Raw genomic sequence first — 18,295 nt, forward strand, 5'->3', positions numbered from 1 at the left:
CTACGCAATCGATGATGGATTTAAACTGTTAGATAAACCTGATCAAACTCTTGTACTGTCAATTTAACGTGAAACATGGCGTCGCCCGGTTATCGACGCCAAGAACCATCCCAACGGGAGGAACGGGACGGCAGAACGCAGTGGGCAGGCAACTCTCAGTAGACTAAGTAGAGCTAGATAGATGCTTGGACAGCCCAAGCTCAGTCGTGCAAAAGGGTCCAAATCCCCACGCTCTTCTACGCCCGGAGATAGGCTTCCAGAGACGGTTAGTTGCCGGCCGGGGAACAAATTAGCTCTTACAGTGACCCAAGAGGCGAAATCCAACAAATCCTTTCCGGTGGTAAATATGAGCTGTAAAATAAAGAATGCAGCTTGCCATGTTTGTACCAATAGAGCCGAAACTGACAAGATCTGCATAATGTGAGTGAGCAAACCGTGTGCGACACAATCCTCTGATTCGTTCCAGGCCTTGACCAGAGTACAGAAAAAGCAAAAACGTCAATGTAACGGTAACTTGTCTCTTTTCTCACTTGTCGCTTCTGTAGGCGAGTTTGCCTCGTTAACCCACTGCTTGCATGGCTACGTAGTACGATTGGACTTTGCCTCTTGTATGCATTGAGTCACTTAGCAAACGTTGGAGCTGAAAGCAACGGGATTGTCTCGCCTAGACGGCTTCTGGAAACAGCATCCGCGGGGCCAATGAGCCATCACATGTTTCGTGCCTGATGAATAAGAAACCGAAGTTGCAGATCTGTTTGCTGTGAGGCCATATTCGTAAATGCCAGTGGCCTTGCATCAATAAGGATTACAGCCACTGAGGTAACTCATTCTCGATGCGAGAGCCCGAGCGTTGCCGCTCATGCACATAATTAATCCTTTCTTTGTTTGTTCCTGTAATGTACTACTCATACGATTGGTGCTGTACGTGATACCATGCCACAGACAATATTGCTTTTCGCTGCAGGTTCCTCGTCTCTGCAGAACTCAGCCCAGGGCCCAACAGGATTCTATCATTATTATCTATCATAATGCCTCCTGCTCGCTCTGCTATATGAAGGGTTTAATAGTACTCGCAGTGCCGCCAGGCTGGAAGCCACAATCTGCAAGCTCACCGTCAATATGTCTGCACCAGCACCAGTCCCTGACGCTCCCCTCTTCGGGGCAGCCCGTACCATTGACCGCCACGGGCTCGTCGTCATTATATGGGTATGCTTCACTGTCGCTACTCTATTTGTTTCACTTCGACTTTTCGTCAGATGGCACCAGAACAGACTTTTTCTAGCAGATGACTGCTGGATCTTCTTCGCATGGCTATGCACCTTGACCATGGCAATACTGCAGACTGAGCAGATGGAGGCCCTGTGGTACATGACACATCTACAAGCCGGTCGCATCGCATACGAGCCTGAGGAAATGCTGGCACAACGGCACCAGTTAGCGAAATGGCAATTTCCGATTATCAAGATGTTTTGGATCATCCTTTGGTCTGTTAAAGCAAGTTTCTTGGCCATCTTCTGGAGACTTGTGCAGCCTTTTGTCATTATTCGACGCACGTGGTACTTTGTCTGCTTTTTTACCGCTTCAGCATTGCTTGTTTGCGTTATCTGCAGTATATTTACATGCAACACACCATCAGACTACTTCCGTGGTAAGTCCACCTCCTCCTCTTCTCAACCCAATTTATAGAACGAAGCGTTCTCTAACAACACATCTTAGGATCCTGCGATTCACCGAGAGAACAATGGCGACAGAACTTCAACGTTATCTTCTCCACCACGGTCGACGTTACCTCGGACCTCATGATCATGGCCCTCCCGATCGCCGTACTCCCCTCCCTACAACTCGACCGAAAGAAGAAGATAGGACTTGGCATTGTGTTCTCCCTAGGCGTCATCATCATTAGCGTCGCCGTAGTCCGCATGTCCCAAGTTATTGTGAAGCGACAAGTCGATCTCGTTGGACTAGCAATCTGGGGTGCAGTCGAAACAGCCACTGCACTTGTCGTCGGTTCACTTCCAGCCCTCAAAGGCCTGCTCACTCGGAGCATCAAGAAGTACACCAATTCTAGAAGTGGACGATCGGATCCCACAGACTACAGCAGCCAGCCATCTCACGCTAGACGAGGCGTCGGTTCGTCAATGGCACCAAAAGACATAACGGGCTCAGACTGCATTCCCTTGGACGACGTTCACAGGAGTGAGCATTACGATGGAGGAATATGTGTGCACAAGACCTTTGATCTGGCTACCGAAATAGACGACAACTCGTCGCGGGGGGAAGATGAGGAGCTTGCTATCATTCGGGGGCCTCCTGTGAAACGCTGATGAATGACGTTGTACAATAGACATAATACACTTTCATATTTTACTTGAAGATGATTATAGATCAATGTGCTGGGGTTGTTCTGTATAGATATGCTGCAACTAACTAAACTCCCTCCACTGTCTAACAACTTCGTAAAGACTATCGTTATGACCAACATTTCCAGGGAACACCACATAATTTATCCCTGGCCACTTGGACTCTGGCTCATCACATCGCCACATCGGCACTCCAGGGGCAGCTTGACCAACGATGAGAGCCCGCTTCATCCTCAATCCCTTGGTTGCCATATCAGAAGATGTAATACCTCCCTTGGCAATAATGTACCGTGGCTTCTGCTCCAAGTTTTGAAGAAACGAGACCAACGCCTTGGCTATTGTGGAGCCTATGTCCAAACTCTCCACTTCATCCTTTCCAACGATTAGTTCTCTGCTCGTCATGACGAGTACATCTTGACCATTCTTGATCTTCTGGGAGGCGAGTTCGATAGCGCTGGATACATCTTGCTTGGCAGACTCATCCGACTTGAGCAGTGCCTTAACGTTTAGAGTGATCGTTGTCAGGTTGTCTCCCGACTTGGTGACAAGAGAATCCAGCTGTGCGGTCGTCTTGGGAACATATGAGCCTGCGATGATGAGACCACCAATTCCCTTAGACAGACCCAATTGAGACGCGGAAAGAGGCGGTATAGACGAGATTCCCAATCGCGACGAGACAAACGCAGCACCTGTTCGGTAAAGATATTTCTTTCCTTGCTGTGAAGCCTTGAGAAGTGCTGTGATGACCACGTCCATATCTTCATCAGCAGCGGCATTGATGACCAGCACAACTGGAGCCTTGTCTCTCTTTGGAAGTCCCATTATCTTTTGGAAAACAGCATCCGGCCCTCCAACCCGAATCGTCTCCAAATCAATTGAGTCAATGTTAGTCAGCGGAATTTGTCCCTTGGATTTTTCCACAACATAATCTCGCAGGTTGGAGCTCTTGTAACCAAACGTAGCATCTTTGGCAAACGGTGTGTCTGCAGCTGGGATAAGATGATCGCCTTCATGGACGTAGTGGATATCGTTGATGGTGTATCGTCCACCTTGGAGGAAGAAGGGGCATAAGATCCAAGCATCGAACGCGCCGTTGACGTGCTCTACAGCCTCAGGCTCGAGAGGAAAGTGTCCGCGGAGGATAGAGTCTCCGCGCAGAACGATCTCATACGGCAAACCAACTTCCTGCGAAGCGGCCTTGAGGTTCGTACATATCTCGATCATGAGATCCCGGGCTTGAGGGGGATGGAGAGCGCGTGAATTTGTCAAGATGAAGAAGCCATTGCCGGTTCCTAGTTGCTTGAAGGCTGAAACCACAGTTGGAACATCCCATACTGTGAGAATAGTGACATCGTGGCAAGTTTGAGTTCCCGTCGGGTCATCATCGAGGATAACCAGTACAGGAGCTTTTGACTCTGGTGATTGGATGGTTGATTTTGTTTGAGTGCGGAGTTGCTTGTGCGAAGCGGGGACAGGAGGCAAAGCTGCAAGAGTCCCAACCAGGTTGATAACGCCGTCTTGTGCCATTTTTGATTCAAAGCTTAGATTTTATCCGATATGCAATTCGCTAATGATAGTTGAGACGCACAGCTAGTTGGTGTTTATAGTTAGAGACAACTGTTGTCTTCGGAACTAGTTTAGGGTAGCCGCTTCTTGACGGGTTCTTAGCCGACACACGTTAGCCGCCTCTCCGAGTCCATCGGTCTTTGCTCCTATTGGTCAGTCAGCATTACATCTTCCGATGGTCACAATGATCTCCAGTTCTCTTCATGCTTAATGGACATTGGGATATACGAGAATGAGGCCATCGCCGGACTGGCATTGCATAGTAACTATGGCGTCGAACAGGATGATAGATACAAAATACTCTTTCAAGCGTATACCGATAATTCCGGACCGTGGGCAACAGGGAGCAAACTTGAATGACCCCCAAAGGCCCACCTATACTGCTGACAGACCATGTTTACCGTGCACCCAGGTACTTGGCAGGAGGCTGAGCCATAACGAGACACCAGATATCAACATTGTCGCTTGTATAGTCATACTGCAGGAACATACCACCCGTGGAGTCTGTAGAGTCTCATGAAGCTATTCCGTTGACCCATCTTCACATGTGATGACCGTTAACAAACCCACTGTAGAATGATCGTCTGCAACAGAGTTGATGCCATGACTCGCGATGAGGAGGAGCTCGGACTAACGTCGTCTCCGTGCCACCTCCGCATTTCCCCAGCCATTGATCCCTTCTCTATTCGAACTAGTCTGAAGAATGAAGGCGCGCTGACTAAATTCCCCGCGTCGTTGGTTTGTGCAACTTGGTTATGTTTTCCGCGAACCCCCCAGTGGAACCAGGCAGAAGCAAACAATCATGTCGAAGCGCAACGGGAGCATAGGGGCTCAAGAGTTTGATAGGAATGAGGTAAGTACTCTCAGATATCTTGCGCGGTCAAAGGAACTGACAGGTAATAGCATCCTAAACGGGTCGCGATAGCTTCAAACGCGGATCAACCCGTTGCTCACATTTCAAGACATATCAGAGCATGCACGACATGTCGCAAACACAAGGTATTAGCCCTGACGGATGAGTAACTTGTTGATACTAACAATTTTCAGATCAAATGCTACATGGACGATGCTGGCCCTCCATGTCGAAGATGTCGCGAAAAGAAACTCAGCAATTGCGCCGTCAGTAAGAACCTGCAGACCATCATTGACGAGAAGACAGAGTAAGAAAACCATCCCATTCTATGAACCCATGCTCAAGAATTCAGGCTCTCGGAAGCCATGCTCTCAGATCTCGATCAAATGTACTCTGCAGTCAAGGAAATGCGTAGTCTCATGGGTCTCCCAGAATTACCTCCCTTACAGGTTGCGCCATTGATAAAGCGGAAGGAAGCCACGAGAATACAAGCTGCCGAGAACAACACATCACAGCTTGAGGATAGCTACGGTCCTTCTTGCGACAATTCACCGAAGCTCACGCCAGAAGACGACAGATTGCCGCATGCACCCATCCATTCTCTTTATACCCTCACCCGGATGCGCGCCCTACGATCACCTGGCAGCGGTAACGATAGCTCAGGCCAAGTCATCAATGACTTCATTTCTCAAGGACAGATCACTTTATCTGACGCTGAACGATTGTTCAGTATCTACAAAGATCGACTAGATGGCTTTATCTATTCTATCGGATGTTCTTACAAAACCCTCGATCAGCTTCGTCGCAAATCAACGATATTATGCGCTGCGACTCTCACCATTGCAGCTCTGCACGATCCAGCAGCTGATAAGGTCTACGGGGTGTGCAATTCCGAACTACGTCGATTGACTGAAAAATCTATGCTTCAACGACAAGGCGATAGAGACTACTTTCGAGCTCTGGCCATCGCATCATATTGGCTTAGTGACCTTTCCTGGACATTATCAGGCCATGCAATCCGTCGAGCTGCAGAGTGCAACATCCATAATAGCTATAGCCATGCTATCAAGGATCAATCCGAAGAAGCAATGGACTCAGCGCGTATCTGGTCGATTCTTTACATATGTGATCAGCATCTTGCCATCCTGTATGACAGACCGGCGATTATACAGGACGACTGGCTTACGCAGGACTGGGAAGGCATCCTGAATTGTCCGCTAGCTACGGATCAAGACGAGAGGCTTATGAGTCAAGTTGAGCTCATGGGTATCCTGCGAAATATCCGACGTTTGTTCGGTCCCGACAAAGGAGAGGAAGTACCGAGACTGTACCTTAGTCAAATAGGACACTACCATCGACAACTAGACCAGTGGATCGCCAAGTGGACTGCTAGACTACCAGGTTTGTGATTCCTAAATGAGGATCGTACTAAGCTAATACTTCACAGAGGGACATCCCACAATTGGAGCGTTCCCCCGAAAAGGAGCTCTCTTCCACTTCCATCTCGCTCAACTATACCTCTACTCCCACGTGTTTCGCGGACAGTCCAACACGATACCAGCACATTTCCTCGATACAGCATCAATGGCAGTGACTTCAGCATCGGCAATCATTGACATTCTCCTCAGTGACCCCGACCTTTCGACGAGCATAGTTGGAATACCGTCATATCTTTTGTCGATGACAGCATTCGCAGCTATGTTCCTGGCTAAAGTATCTCATAAATACGGTCATGATCTATTCAGACGGGAACAGGCTCTTGATCAGATCACTCGCTTAATTCGCCATTTCCGTTCCTTGTCAATGGGCAAGTGGCATCTAGCAAATCTTATGATCCGGGGACTTGAGACTGTGACAAGTTTGCTCACTCCATCAGGCATTGATAAGAATCACATTCAGAATACAGTGCCTGTGCTGCCATCGGGTACTGAAAATGGAAATGGCTTGGGAGACATGTATGCTAACGGCAACGACATGTTTTCGGGGATCGACGGCAGCACGATACCGACTTGGGACACTCACTTTGGACTATCGCCGATATTTGGGTTTGATCCATCTCTTCTTGACGTTGATGGTTACATGCAGTCAATGGCGATCTTTCCGAACGCGGAATAAGGGAAGGAATATTGATTCACAGTGGTATCCATATCTATGTATTTAACTATTTCTAATGCTATTATACCTCAATTCTCCCTGACCATTTTACACACCACCTTGGATGCCCCGAGGCTTGTATGCACTCTCGAGATACTCCAACTCTTCAGCTGTAAATGTGACCTTTAAAGCATCGACAGCCTCAATGACTCTCTTCTCAGAGTTCAAGCCCAGGATAGGATAGCATCCTTTCTGCAACACCCAAGCCGTAGAAACGAGAGCCATACTGACTCCCTTGTCCTTCGCCACCTTCTCTACACGATTCACAATGTCGAGATTAGCATCCGCAAACCACGTATCAGTCTTCTTATCGTTCTGACTGCGTATTGACTGGTTGTCATCCTTGCTAGAAAGAGGCTTGGCGAGAAGACCACGAGCGATGGGACTCCAAGGGATGACGCCGACACCGGTGGCTTCGCAGAAGGGAAGCATCTCGCGCTCTTCCTCTCGGTAGAGGAGGTTGTAGAAGGGTTGCATGGAGATGAACTTTGTCCAGCCCTTGGACTCGGCGATGTATTGCATGCGGGCGAATTCCCAGGTGTACATGGAGGAGGCTCCGATGTAGCGGACTTTTCCTGATTGAACGACTTCGTGGAGAGCGCGCATGATCTCCTCTGGTGGCGTTTCACGATCAAGACGGTGAATTTGAAGGACATCTGTAGTAGTTAGTATGATGCTAGCGGATACAGATCAAAGTGCATACCGATGTAGTCAGTGCCGAGCCTCTCCAAGCACTTATCAACAGCATGGAAAACGTGCTTCCTGCTCAACCCCATCTGGTTGACGAGTGGGCCATCGTTGACACTAGGAGGTCTTGTACCATCATCCATAACCGGGTTGTAGATCTTGGACAAGATAACGACCTTTTGGCGAGGAATGTTGAACTTCTTGAGAGCCTTTCCGATAATGACTTCTGATTCTCCATTGGAGTATGTGTCGGCGGTATCCCAAGTGTTGATGCCATTATCGTAAGCAGCCTTGAGAAGCTTCAGACCATCTTCTTCGTCAAGAACCCATGGCGATCCTTGCCATTTGCTTGATCCAAAGGACATGCAACCGAGGATGACCTTTGAGATTTTGAGGCCTGTGTTGCCAAGTCTGAAGATGTTAGTAGGAGTTGAGATTGCTGTTGGTGGGTAGCTTACTTGACGTATTCCATCTTGTCCATTTTGACGAATTGTGCTTGTAGATTACTATGTTTGTAAGTATGACTCTGAGATGAGGTTATAGCCGATCTCATTTAATGTTAAATACCGCGGATCTCTTATTGTCTCTGTCGTTGACTCCGCTCTACGCTGATATCACCGAGCATCTCGTCTTCCCCGCATTGTGTAACAACTAACAAGGTCATCTCCGTGTCACCTCCAGATCGGCTATCTATCCAATTGGTCAATTGGTGTTAGAAAGTGGATTTCTATTCGGGACTAAATCCGCCGAAATCGTGGGGAAATAACTAGAAAGCGATCGGTTGGAGTTGTTGTTTTAAACACCAGAGACCGATATCTACCACACAAGCAGTAGCTCATTCAATCCAAATCACACCCAACATGACGCCTAATTTCCAAACACTTTCTATTCCTTCAGCCACAGTGCAATCGCACGCCTCAAACCTATTACAACTCCCAGACAAGACTGTACTATGTACATGGTTCGGCGGTTCTCAAGAGGGTCTCCCAGATATCTGCATCTGGCTTTCTCGACTTGAGTCAGGATCATCCTCTTGGAGTACCCCGCAAAAGGTGTCTTCGGATGAGAACAGGAGTTGTCAGAACCCTGTCTTGTTCAGAGCACCGCACAACGGAGAACTATGGTTGCTTCACACTTCTCAAGATGCTGGTAACCAAGATGGGGCTTACATACTTAAGCGAATATCATCAGACGAGGGCAAAACATGGTCCGAGGCCAGTCGTTTGCTTCCAGATGCGACAGGCATCTTCATCAGGCAACCAATAGTTGTCAACAGCGAGGGTGCTTGGATTCTGCCAGTCTTTTACTGTCGCACGGAACCTGGACACAGATGGATTGGAAGTGATGACATTTCTGGTGTCTTCTATTCACAAGACCACGGCACGACATGGAAAGAGAAACAAGCACCCGACAGCGTGGGAGCCGTTCACATGAACATCGTTCCCCCAGTCTCTGGTCAATCAACATGGGTCGCTGTCTACCGAAGCCGATGGGCAGACAACGTCTACCGCTCTACATCCAAAAACGGAATAGATTGGGAGGAACCAAAAGCTACCTCTCTTCCCAATCCTAATAGTGGCATCTGCGCTGCTCGTCTCTCCTCAGGCCATATTGCGCTTGTGTTCAACAGATCTAGCGCATCAGCAGATACACTCAAGCGAAAAGGTCTTTACGATGACATCACACCTGAAGACGACAAGCGACCAAATCAGGTTACCAAGACTGGCAAAGATGCGATTTGGGGGACTCCTAGAAAGACATTGACACTTGGTGTTTCACAAGATGAGGGGTTGACTTGGAGTGAGCGTGTGCTCGAAGATGGTGATGGGTTTTGTGGAACCAATAGTTCTTCGGGACAGGAGAACAGGGAGTTGAGTTACCCTAGTATTTACATTGAGAAGAAAGGCGAGATGGATGTAGCTCATGTGGCGTATACGTGGCATAGACAGCACATCAAATATGTGCAGATAGAGGATGTGGAGGGATGGGTTCAGTCTAAGTAAAACCCCTAAGTCATATGCAATGAAACAATCCCCATACTGTTTAAATAAGCTTAAAGTTTAAAAATTGTCAGATGCTATATAATAGAATCATAATAACAGCACGGTTGTCTACTTCGTAATACGCTGCTAGGATATTTGTGCCATGATACAATCAATATATTATTCTCTTTGGATTGCTCCTCGACGATATCGACGTCACATAACGAATATGACTTCTGGTTTACATATAGTCTGTAATTCATTGATTTTACTTTGATTAACAAAATATGTGACAATTCTGCTGTTATCTTCGTGGTATCTGTGTTCGGGGTGTTGACCGGCCTGAGTCCACTTCTCATTGAGCCAATTGGATTTCTCGCCGGGCCTGTCGCAACTCGGAAGATCTGAAGCCACAGAGGCTTACAGGGCACGAATAGCGCTGACAGGTCAATGGGCTGCGCTATAAACACCGGGAAAGCAACATGGAAGAACTCAATGCTGAAACAAAGCCTCTATATATCAACTATTGATGTAACGATACCGCAACCAATTTGCATCAACATCAAGCTATTCTCATACAAGCCCTTCCCCAAAAATTAATATCCCACCTCACTTCAAAATGACACAAACAAAGAACAATATTCTCATCACTGGAGGTGGAGGCTTCATCGGCCAAGAGCTGATCGTCTCCCTCCTGAAAGAGATGCCCAACGCCAACTTTACTCTGACCGATATCATCAACCCATCCATTCCAAAAGGCGCAGAGTCTCAAGTCACTTCCCTCAAAGCAGACTTGACAGACCCTTCATCTGTAAAGTCATTATTGTCCAGCAGCTTCAGTCACATCTATATCCTCCATGGCTTAATGTCAGGTGGCGCCGAAGCAAATCTAGACCTGGGTCTCAAGATTAATGTAGATTCTGTCCGGACAATTCTTGACGTTTTGAGGTCCGAGCATCCTGGCACCAAGGTCATATTTGCTAGCTCCTGCGCTATCTATGGAAAGACAGACCTAGTCACAGAGTTTGGAACCTTGCCGCAGCCCAAGAGCTCGTATGGTATCCAGAAGTTGATGGTTGAACTTCTGATCAATGACTACTCCCGCCGAGGTCTTATCGACGGCCGGATCGTCAGGTTGCCCACCGTTATCGTCCGCCCAGGTGCACCCTCAGCCGCTGCATCCAGTTTTGCGTCAGGCATAGTCCGAGAATCACTAGCAGGCGTGAAGAACATTCTTCCTGTCAGCCGCGATCTCGAACTTTGGGTCTGCAGCCCGGCAACAGTGATCAAGAACCTGATCAAGGTGAAGGATGTTCCCGCGGAGCAGTTTGGATCATCAAGAATTGTCAACTTTCCCGGTATCACCGTCACTGTGCAGGAGATTCTTGATGCTTTGAAAGATGTTGGTGGGGAAGAGTCACTGGCTCAAATTGAGGAAAAGAATGATCCCGCCATCGAGGCGATTGTGGCTAGTTGGCCAGCGAGATTTGACGTTTCTAGGGCATATGGGCTTGGACTGGATGCCGACGGGACTGTTTTAGATGCTGTGAAAGCATTCAAAGCAAAGATAACCAATGTTTAGTTAGTTAAAAAATGTTATTGTTCTGTTGAATCTGTTAAATTTCGCGTTTTGTCTCAGTGAATTAGTCTCAGTGTTGCATATGGTTACTATGAAAGTCACCCAAACTCCAAATTATGACTAGACAAGAACAAAGCCGTCATATACCCGGGATATCACGATCAGAATATATCGTTGTGATGTTAATTGACAGTCAGGTTGGTCGATGATGTCCATGGCTGAAAATGGCCTTTGGTAATAGAGTAAATATAGGATTTGTTGTTGGCATACTGAGGTATATGCTAACAACTAATATATAACAGAACACTGTATGCTAACAGAGATGGGTCTACGCTATTATAATTCCTTTCATGATATGGTACTCAAAGCTTTGATCGCAACTGTCCGCTCGAATCAATCGACCCGTTACCAAAAACCAAGTGATCCACATCCAGCGAGTTGATCAAGCTAGGCTTCGCTTGACTCAGAGAAGTTATACCGCATAGACGCATTGATGTCTCAAGCTCGTCTTTGAGAACTGGTCATGGTTAGAAGGCGACTTTGGTAGAGGGAGAGGATACTTACTATGACAGAGATGTTCAGCGCCATCTTGGCCGTGAACAAGAGAGTATAGGAACGGACGTCCGATCCCGACAGCTGTAGCTCCAAGGCAGATAGCCTTGAGAATATCAGAACCGCGCTCAAAACCTCCGTCGATGTAGATTTCGAGCTTGTCAAACACCTCAGGGCAGTTCTTCCTCAACTCCAGCAGAACCAAGATACTCGCTTGGGCGCTAGATAAAGGTTAGCTGTGTTTAAACAAGATCGGAAAGTGGCTTACCCGTCAAGTGCTCTTCCACCGTGGTTACTTAGAAGAACACCTTCTACTCCATACTCAGCGGCCTGAATAACATCTTCCGCCGTTTGGACACCCTTGAGAACAATTGGCAATCCACCGCTCGCCTCACGAATCCATCCTAGGTCATCCCATGATAGTGTCTTGTCGATGTACTGTGCCATAAGACGACCGAACCCACTTCCCTTCTTATCTTTACTGCTTTCACCGCCACTAATGGCTGACTTGACAGTTTGCTCTTGTGCAGCTCTCTCATCGGCTTCTCTCTTGCCAGAGACAGGCGCATCAACGGTAACAAAGATGGCTTTGACACCAAGGTCAGCGACCGTCCTCAACAGCTCTACCGTCTTTGAATGGTCTGAGTTGACATAAAGCTGGAAAAAGAATGGCTGTGATGATGGGACTGCTTTGACAATAGACTTTAAGGAGAAAGAGGCGTTGCTCGATATGCATTGGATGATACCCTCATTAGCGGCAGCACGGCTTAGCGCCAGTTCTCCGTCAGGGTGTGCAAGTCTGGCCATGGCAGCAGGAGAGATGAAGAAAGGCGCACTGCTATCAAGGCCAAGGATATTGGTCTTGAAGTTGACGTTCGAGACATTCCTCAAGATTCGAGGCCTGATCATGAGTCTTCGGACCAATTCCTTGTTCTTGCCATGTGTGATAAGATCCGTTGCGGCGGACGAGTAGAAGGCCCATGTTTTAGCGGATAGGTGGTCTCTCGCTGCCTCTTCAAAGTCTCTGGCGCTCAGAATTGAGTCTAAAGATGGGACTGTCTTCGTTGTTTGTGTTATTGCGGATTCGTTCGACTGTGCTGGTGATGTTGGGGGTGGCACAGGATCGGCCTCGACGATCTTGGATTCTGTTGGGGAACTTGGGGAGGAGGCTTCGAGGAATCCGATTAATTTGTCGCTTGGCAGTTCTTCAATAATGTCGGGCGCGTGAACGTCGTTGTAAATATCTGTGGCATCGGAGCCAGCTGAGTTCAAAAGGACTATACATCATGATTAGTCTAGAGATGCACGAATGGTTCCGTCGGTACCTACCATCTGGACCGCCTGGGTGCTGATTTATGAAATGTGTAATATCCCAAACTTTGGAATGAACGGCAATCCAACAATCGTCAGCAGTGTTGTGCTGCTTGATCTCGGCCAACGATACTATTCTTGTCTCGATTGAGGTCTCCATGATGGTCAATTCGACTTTGCTTGCTTGTTCGATAATACAATGATCAAACTTGGAGAAAGTAAACAGATAGGTAGGATATCGTCTAAAGCTAAGCTGAGCTCGAAAATAAGCTAATCTCGGAAGCTGAATTAGACCCCAGATTCTCAATGCCGTTGGACTCTTTTGCCCCCGAATGGACCGAGTCTCGGTCTGGAGTCACGGAGAGTTCTCCTATTGGTCAGTTGATGTCTCTCGGCTTTAACTCCGTGATCCCGGTTGCCTCCGCTCATAGTCAAGATCCTTGGAGATAGCGGGGAGAGATTCACTACATTCTTAACAATCACGGTTAAAAGCAGCATCTTGATCTAGCATCTCGCTAGAACTATCACTAAAACTCAAACCATCAAGTCATCAAAAATGGAACGCAGCACAATTCAAGCCAAGTCAAAGCATCTCCCTCCAGGAGTCTATACTCCGGTCGTGACACTCTACAAGCCAGACGACCCCAGTCAACAAGTAGACCATGAAGCTATGCACACACAGTGCCAGGCCCTGATCAAGGCTGGTATGCATGGTCTCGTCTACCTTGGAACCAATGGCGAACTAGTTCTTCTATCTCGAGAAGAGCGAAAAGCCATCATCAAGACCGCTGCTCAGGCTGCAACTGCAGTCGGCGGACCAAATTACCCAATCGTGGCGGGCATCTCAGCACAGTCCACACAAGAGTCGATCCAGAACGCCAAAGATGCAGCTGAAGCCGGTGCTAACTTTGGTCTGCTTCTCCCCCCGAGTTACTGGGCCAAGGCACTACCCAGTTCTGCCATCATTGCCTACTTCAAGGAGGTGGCGGCTGCTTCGCCGATCCCTATCGTTATTTACAACTTCCCTGCGGTCACTTCAGGGATTGATCTAGACACAGATCAACTGGCTACACTAGCTGCTGAGCCAAATATTGTAGCGGTCAAGCTCACATGTGGAAATGTCGGAAAGGTCACCAGATTAACCGCTCTCTTCTCTCATGAGCAATTCGGTGTGTACGGTGGAAGTAGCGATTATCTCGTGCCCACCCTCTACGGTGGCGGAAGTGGTTGCGTGACAGGCATGGGCAACATATTCCCTGCCAGTACAGCAGGAGTGTATGATCTGTGGAAGGCCGGAAAGAATGACGAGGCGAACAAGCTTCAGGGTCTGGTCGCTCATGCGGAGTGGGCCTGTAAGAAGGGGATCGCTAATACGAAATATGGAGCATGGTACTTCCTGGGTCGCGGGATTGGTGTCGATAACGAGACATCATGGGAGATGAGGAGGCCCTACCAGCCACTTGATGATAAGGCAAAGGAGTGGACTGTCAAGACGCTTAGTGTGCTTGCTGATACTGAGCAGCAGAGAAGAAAATAAGTAGACAATAGTAATTGAAATTTGATAATGGTCTGTTTACATACCAGTCAATCATGAACGTGAATCTATTGAAGAATTATCTATAGCAATAACTGCATTAAAATTGGTTGTGTCTCCGTATTCATGATGTTGCCCTTCAGGAGACTCGCCACAACGATAGATATTGAAAGCCATGGCTTGTTGTCACTTGGCCATTTTTCCGTATGCTAGAACAAATGACTTGCATACATCGAGCTATCTCAATTACAAACAACACTTCATAAAAACCGGCCATATGTCCGTTCATGATGCCATATTGAAATGATGCACACCTCCAACCATCGTTCATTATCAACAGTAGAACAATAACTGACGATGCGTTGATCGGTCATCGATCCTACTGGTCAGATCTCTTCATGGAAGCACCATGACTCAAGGCCTGGAAGCATATGCCCCTAGTGCAGAACAAGCTTCCCTGGTCCTGGCAATCCTTCCCCAGACTCGTTACCCCATACCCCGCATCAGCCAAGTGGTGGTTCTTGAGTTTTGACCAACCTTTCGATTCCATAAATTAACATCTTGATACCCCAGATTTTCGAACTCATCCACTCCAGGGGTTCCTCTTCCATCAACATTCCAACAAAGAGTCAAATCACATCTGCTCAAATGGCTCCACGAAGCAATTCGCTTTCTGATCAGAAAGACATCGAGGCCGTTCACCTCGACAATGTCAATACGGCCAACACCTACAATGGAATCTCCGCTGAGGACCTCGAGTTTGTCGCCAACTTCCCCGAAGAAAAGAAGAAGAAGGTTTTGGCAAAGATCGATGTATGTTGTGCAGTCGCGTTGGTTGATATCTCAAAGCTGACACGTCTAGTGGCGATTAATGCCCATGTTGGCTATTCTGTACCTTGTCACATATATCGACAAGGCAAATATCGGAAATGCAAAGATTGAAGGAATGTTGCCGGATCTTAAGATGAACGGAGAGCAATACAACATTGCTCTGTCCATTTACTTTATTCCTTGTATGTCGGCCTCGATCTTCGCCATCTACAGATGCTAACGCAATCAGACATTCTGGCTGAGGTTCCTAGCAACATGATTCTCAACAAGTTCGCCAAGCCTTCTCAGTATATGGCTACCATCATGTTTATCTGGGGTATTGTCGTGGTATGCACTGGCTTGATTCACAACTTTGGCCAACTTTGTGCCATTCGTATTCTCCTGGGTCTCTTCGAGTAAGCACAGCAACTCACAATGGTATTCATCGACTAACAAATCAGGGCTGGATTCTTCCCTGGCGCTATCCTTATCATTTCTAAATGGTACCTCCCAAACGAGACGCAAACACGAGTCGCCCTTCTATACACTTCAGCAGCCACAGGTGGCGCTTTCTCTGGACTGTTTGCATATGCAATTGCCAAGATGGACGGAGTTGGTGGCCAAAGCGGCTGGCGATGGATCTTCTTCATTGAGGGCATCTTCACAATCGTCATGTCCTTCGTCACATACTTCTTCCTTATCGATTCGCCCACGCTTTCATACTGGCTCACCGATGAGGAGAAGCGCTATCTTACCCTCCGACAAGCTTCGAGACGAGTCACCAACTCAGGCGAATACCGAGAAAAGACATTCGACAAGGGCGCACTATTCTCTGTCATCAAGGACTGGAAGATTTACCTTCTTACAATCATGTCCTGGTCCAACGCTGCGCCCAACTACGGTCTCAAGTTCTCCATGCCCTCCATCACCAAGGGTATGGGTTTCTCATCAAGCAACGCCCAGCTCATGACCATTCCTCCATACATGTGCGGAGCCATTTCTTCATACCTCATTGCACGAACAGCAGATCGATGCAAGTGGAGAATGCCCTTTATTGTCGGGCCCCAACTTTGCATCATCGTCGCTTTCTCAATCTTGATGACCAAGGCTGAGTTCATCACCGAGAATCTCGGAGTTTGTTACTTTGCAGTTTGTCTTGCTTGTTCAGGCATGTATCCTATCTTGCCAGGTGTCAGCGCATGGAACATCGACAACACTCTCAACCCTACGAAGCGAGCCATCAGTATCGCATATTTGGCTTGTGCGGGTACAATTGGTGGAATTTACGGCAGCTACATCTATATCGAGACCGAGAAGCCCAAGTATACCACTGGTTATGGAGCCTCTTTGGGATTTGCCGTTGCTGGTATTCTAGCAGCCGTCACTCTTGAGTCGGCTTTGACGTTTATCAACAGGAAGAGGGCCAAGATGAGTGAGACTGAGATCCGAAGCAAGTATACGGATGAGCAGCTTGAGGATATGGGCGAGAACAGCCCTCTTTACCAATTCAAGCTGTAGTAGAGGGGCATCACGTAGAATGGTCTCAGGGGAACAGTTATGAACAATGATTATAGTATTATTGAATTTAATGAAAACCGCAAATATTATACCGGTTACAATGATTCATGTCTGACTGCAAGCTTGTACCCTTTCCTGCCGAGTCGTGACAGAACCACAAAGTAGATATTCTGTACGAAACACAGGATACCGAAACAGGACAAGGCTTAGTTGCAGGCCTCGTCGCAGAGAGTGATGAATCCCTTTAGCGCGTTTGTTAGCATCGAGTCAATGATCACAAAGAGGTTCACTTACCAGGTCCTTCCCGGGATGATCCTTGCAGTCAGTCGAGATAGGGAAATATCGCTTGACAGACCACAGAAAGCTGCGAGGGTTGTAGTTGAAGACAAATTTGGCGTCGGGTGCTTCTTCACGATAGACGGCAAGGTTCTCTGTCCATTTGTTAGTAACTCAACCTCGCCTGATACTGATATTCAAGGGCATAAATTACCTTCCAACAATCCAGTGAGTTCAGTCATGTTCGATCCGCGGACTCCGAATCCGACGCCGGCCGCATGCCAGTCGACACCTTTCACATTTTCGGCGAATTCAGATCCTTCAATCTCTGGACCTCGCCAGATACCTTTGATATACGTGAGTAGACTGGACTCGAGGGACTGTGGCTACGAACATACCTCGAACGTTGTACCCTGCCTCACGCATCTCACGCGTGTAATCTTCAATGTTTTTCTCCGTCACATCAGGATCACCACCTTGCTCTTTCACATACCTGTGTCTACCAGGAAGACCGCTGTGATTTATAGTCAGATTCGAAATACTCTTTGCTCGTCGGTGATAGGGTACACTTACGTGTAGACGACATTGACCTCGCCACAGCCGTATGCAGCAAAGACAACGTTGGACGTGGCCGCGATGAGGAAGAGGATCTTTGAACCAAACATTGTGAGATTAATTTTGTCAATTATAGTAATTAACTTGCACGTAGAAGGAAATGCTACAGAGATACATGTTTGGTATGCATTTTATACTGTTCTCTATGACACGTTCCGCCAACATCGAATCACAAATTATAGAAGCACATTTTCTGAATGACGAAGTCAATGGCAGCGATAAGGGCACTGATTCATAATCCGAGTCATTGTCTCTGAATGCATGGCCAGAGTGATTCCTATCCGTATAGTCTTGTCAGAGTCGTGGAGGAAGTACGACTCCTGATTCATTTATTTGTGTGATAACCGGGTAGCTGCTTCACTGGCGACGTCCCAGATCACTGATCCTAGTCCCATTTTATCTAAACTCGGCAATAGTTAACGAGCCTTTCCTCATCGAGTTTCGTGGCAATCGGTAGCCGTAGCCTCCGACGCCGATGTTGGTGGCGTCTGATCGACG

The 18,295-nt window shown here is 47.6% G+C and overlaps 10 protein-coding genes across 10 annotated transcripts; 6 read left to right on the forward strand and 4 right to left on the reverse strand.

Moving 5' to 3' along the window:
• Positions 1–1,119: 1,119 nt before the first annotated feature.
• On the forward strand, positions 1,120–2,324 carry FPSE_11347 (uncharacterized protein; the record flags this gene model as incomplete). The annotated part of the gene is made up of 2 exons (XM_009264464.1): positions 1,120–1,648; positions 1,717–2,324. The coding sequence occupies 2 exons, from the start codon at positions 1,120–1,122 to the stop codon at positions 2,322–2,324; spliced, it is 1,137 nt and encodes a 378-aa protein (XP_009262739.1).
• Positions 2,325–2,423: 99 nt separating this feature from the next.
• Positions 2,424–3,887, reverse strand: FPSE_11346 (uncharacterized protein; the record flags this gene model as incomplete). Its single annotated transcript, XM_009264463.1, has 1 exon — positions 2,424–3,887. The coding sequence occupies one exon, from the start codon at positions 3,885–3,887 to the stop codon at positions 2,424–2,426; it is 1,464 nt and encodes a 487-aa protein (XP_009262738.1).
• An 841-nt stretch (positions 3,888–4,728) lies between these two features.
• Positions 4,729–6,894, forward strand: FPSE_11345 (uncharacterized protein; the record flags this gene model as incomplete). Its single annotated transcript, XM_009264462.1, has 5 exons — positions 4,729–4,779; positions 4,830–4,925; positions 4,974–5,086; positions 5,132–6,180; positions 6,227–6,894. 5 exons carry the CDS (start codon positions 4,729–4,731, stop codon positions 6,892–6,894), a joined length of 1,977 nt encoding a protein of 658 aa, XP_009262737.1.
• Positions 6,895–6,981: 87 nt separating this feature from the next.
• FPSE_11344 (uncharacterized protein) lies at positions 6,982–8,101 on the reverse strand (the record flags this gene model as incomplete). The annotated part of the gene is made up of 3 exons (XM_009264461.1): positions 6,982–7,589; positions 7,637–8,031; positions 8,079–8,101. The coding sequence occupies 3 exons, from the start codon at positions 8,099–8,101 to the stop codon at positions 6,982–6,984; spliced, it is 1,026 nt and encodes a 341-aa protein (XP_009262736.1).
• Positions 8,102–8,480: 379 nt separating this feature from the next.
• FPSE_11343 (uncharacterized protein) lies at positions 8,481–9,623 on the forward strand (the record flags this gene model as incomplete). Its single annotated transcript, XM_009264460.1, has 1 exon — positions 8,481–9,623. One exon carries the CDS (start codon positions 8,481–8,483, stop codon positions 9,621–9,623), a length of 1,143 nt encoding a protein of 380 aa, XP_009262735.1.
• A 598-nt stretch (positions 9,624–10,221) lies between these two features.
• Positions 10,222–11,184, forward strand: FPSE_11342 (uncharacterized protein; the record flags this gene model as incomplete). The annotated part of the gene is made up of 1 exon (XM_009264459.1): positions 10,222–11,184. The coding sequence occupies one exon, from the start codon at positions 10,222–10,224 to the stop codon at positions 11,182–11,184; it is 963 nt and encodes a 320-aa protein (XP_009262734.1).
• Positions 11,185–11,543: 359 nt separating this feature from the next.
• Positions 11,544–13,204, reverse strand: FPSE_11341 (uncharacterized protein; the record flags this gene model as incomplete). Its single annotated transcript, XM_009264458.1, has 4 exons — positions 11,544–11,698; positions 11,746–11,954; positions 12,002–13,010; positions 13,063–13,204. 4 exons carry the CDS (start codon positions 13,202–13,204, stop codon positions 11,544–11,546), a joined length of 1,515 nt encoding a protein of 504 aa, XP_009262733.1.
• A 396-nt stretch (positions 13,205–13,600) lies between these two features.
• Positions 13,601–14,581, forward strand: FPSE_11340 (uncharacterized protein; the record flags this gene model as incomplete). The annotated part of the gene is made up of 1 exon (XM_009264457.1): positions 13,601–14,581. The coding sequence occupies one exon, from the start codon at positions 13,601–13,603 to the stop codon at positions 14,579–14,581; it is 981 nt and encodes a 326-aa protein (XP_009262732.1).
• Positions 14,582–15,226: 645 nt separating this feature from the next.
• On the forward strand, positions 15,227–16,906 carry FPSE_11339 (uncharacterized protein; the record flags this gene model as incomplete). Its single annotated transcript, XM_009264456.1, has 4 exons — positions 15,227–15,391; positions 15,441–15,591; positions 15,639–15,804; positions 15,850–16,906. The coding sequence occupies 4 exons, from the start codon at positions 15,227–15,229 to the stop codon at positions 16,904–16,906; spliced, it is 1,539 nt and encodes a 512-aa protein (XP_009262731.1).
• Positions 16,907–17,112: 206 nt separating this feature from the next.
• Positions 17,113–17,847, reverse strand: FPSE_11338 (uncharacterized protein; the record flags this gene model as incomplete). The annotated part of the gene is made up of 5 exons (XM_009264455.1): positions 17,113–17,148; positions 17,201–17,337; positions 17,397–17,528; positions 17,581–17,696; positions 17,756–17,847. 5 exons carry the CDS (start codon positions 17,845–17,847, stop codon positions 17,113–17,115), a joined length of 513 nt encoding a protein of 170 aa, XP_009262730.1.
• Positions 17,848–18,295: the final 448 nt, after the last annotated feature.

This window comes from Fusarium pseudograminearum, chromosome 1 (genome assembly GCF_000303195.2).
Source record: "Fusarium pseudograminearum CS3096 chromosome 1, whole genome shotgun sequence".
NCBI lineage: Eukaryota > Fungi > Ascomycota > Sordariomycetes > Hypocreales > Nectriaceae > Fusarium > Fusarium pseudograminearum.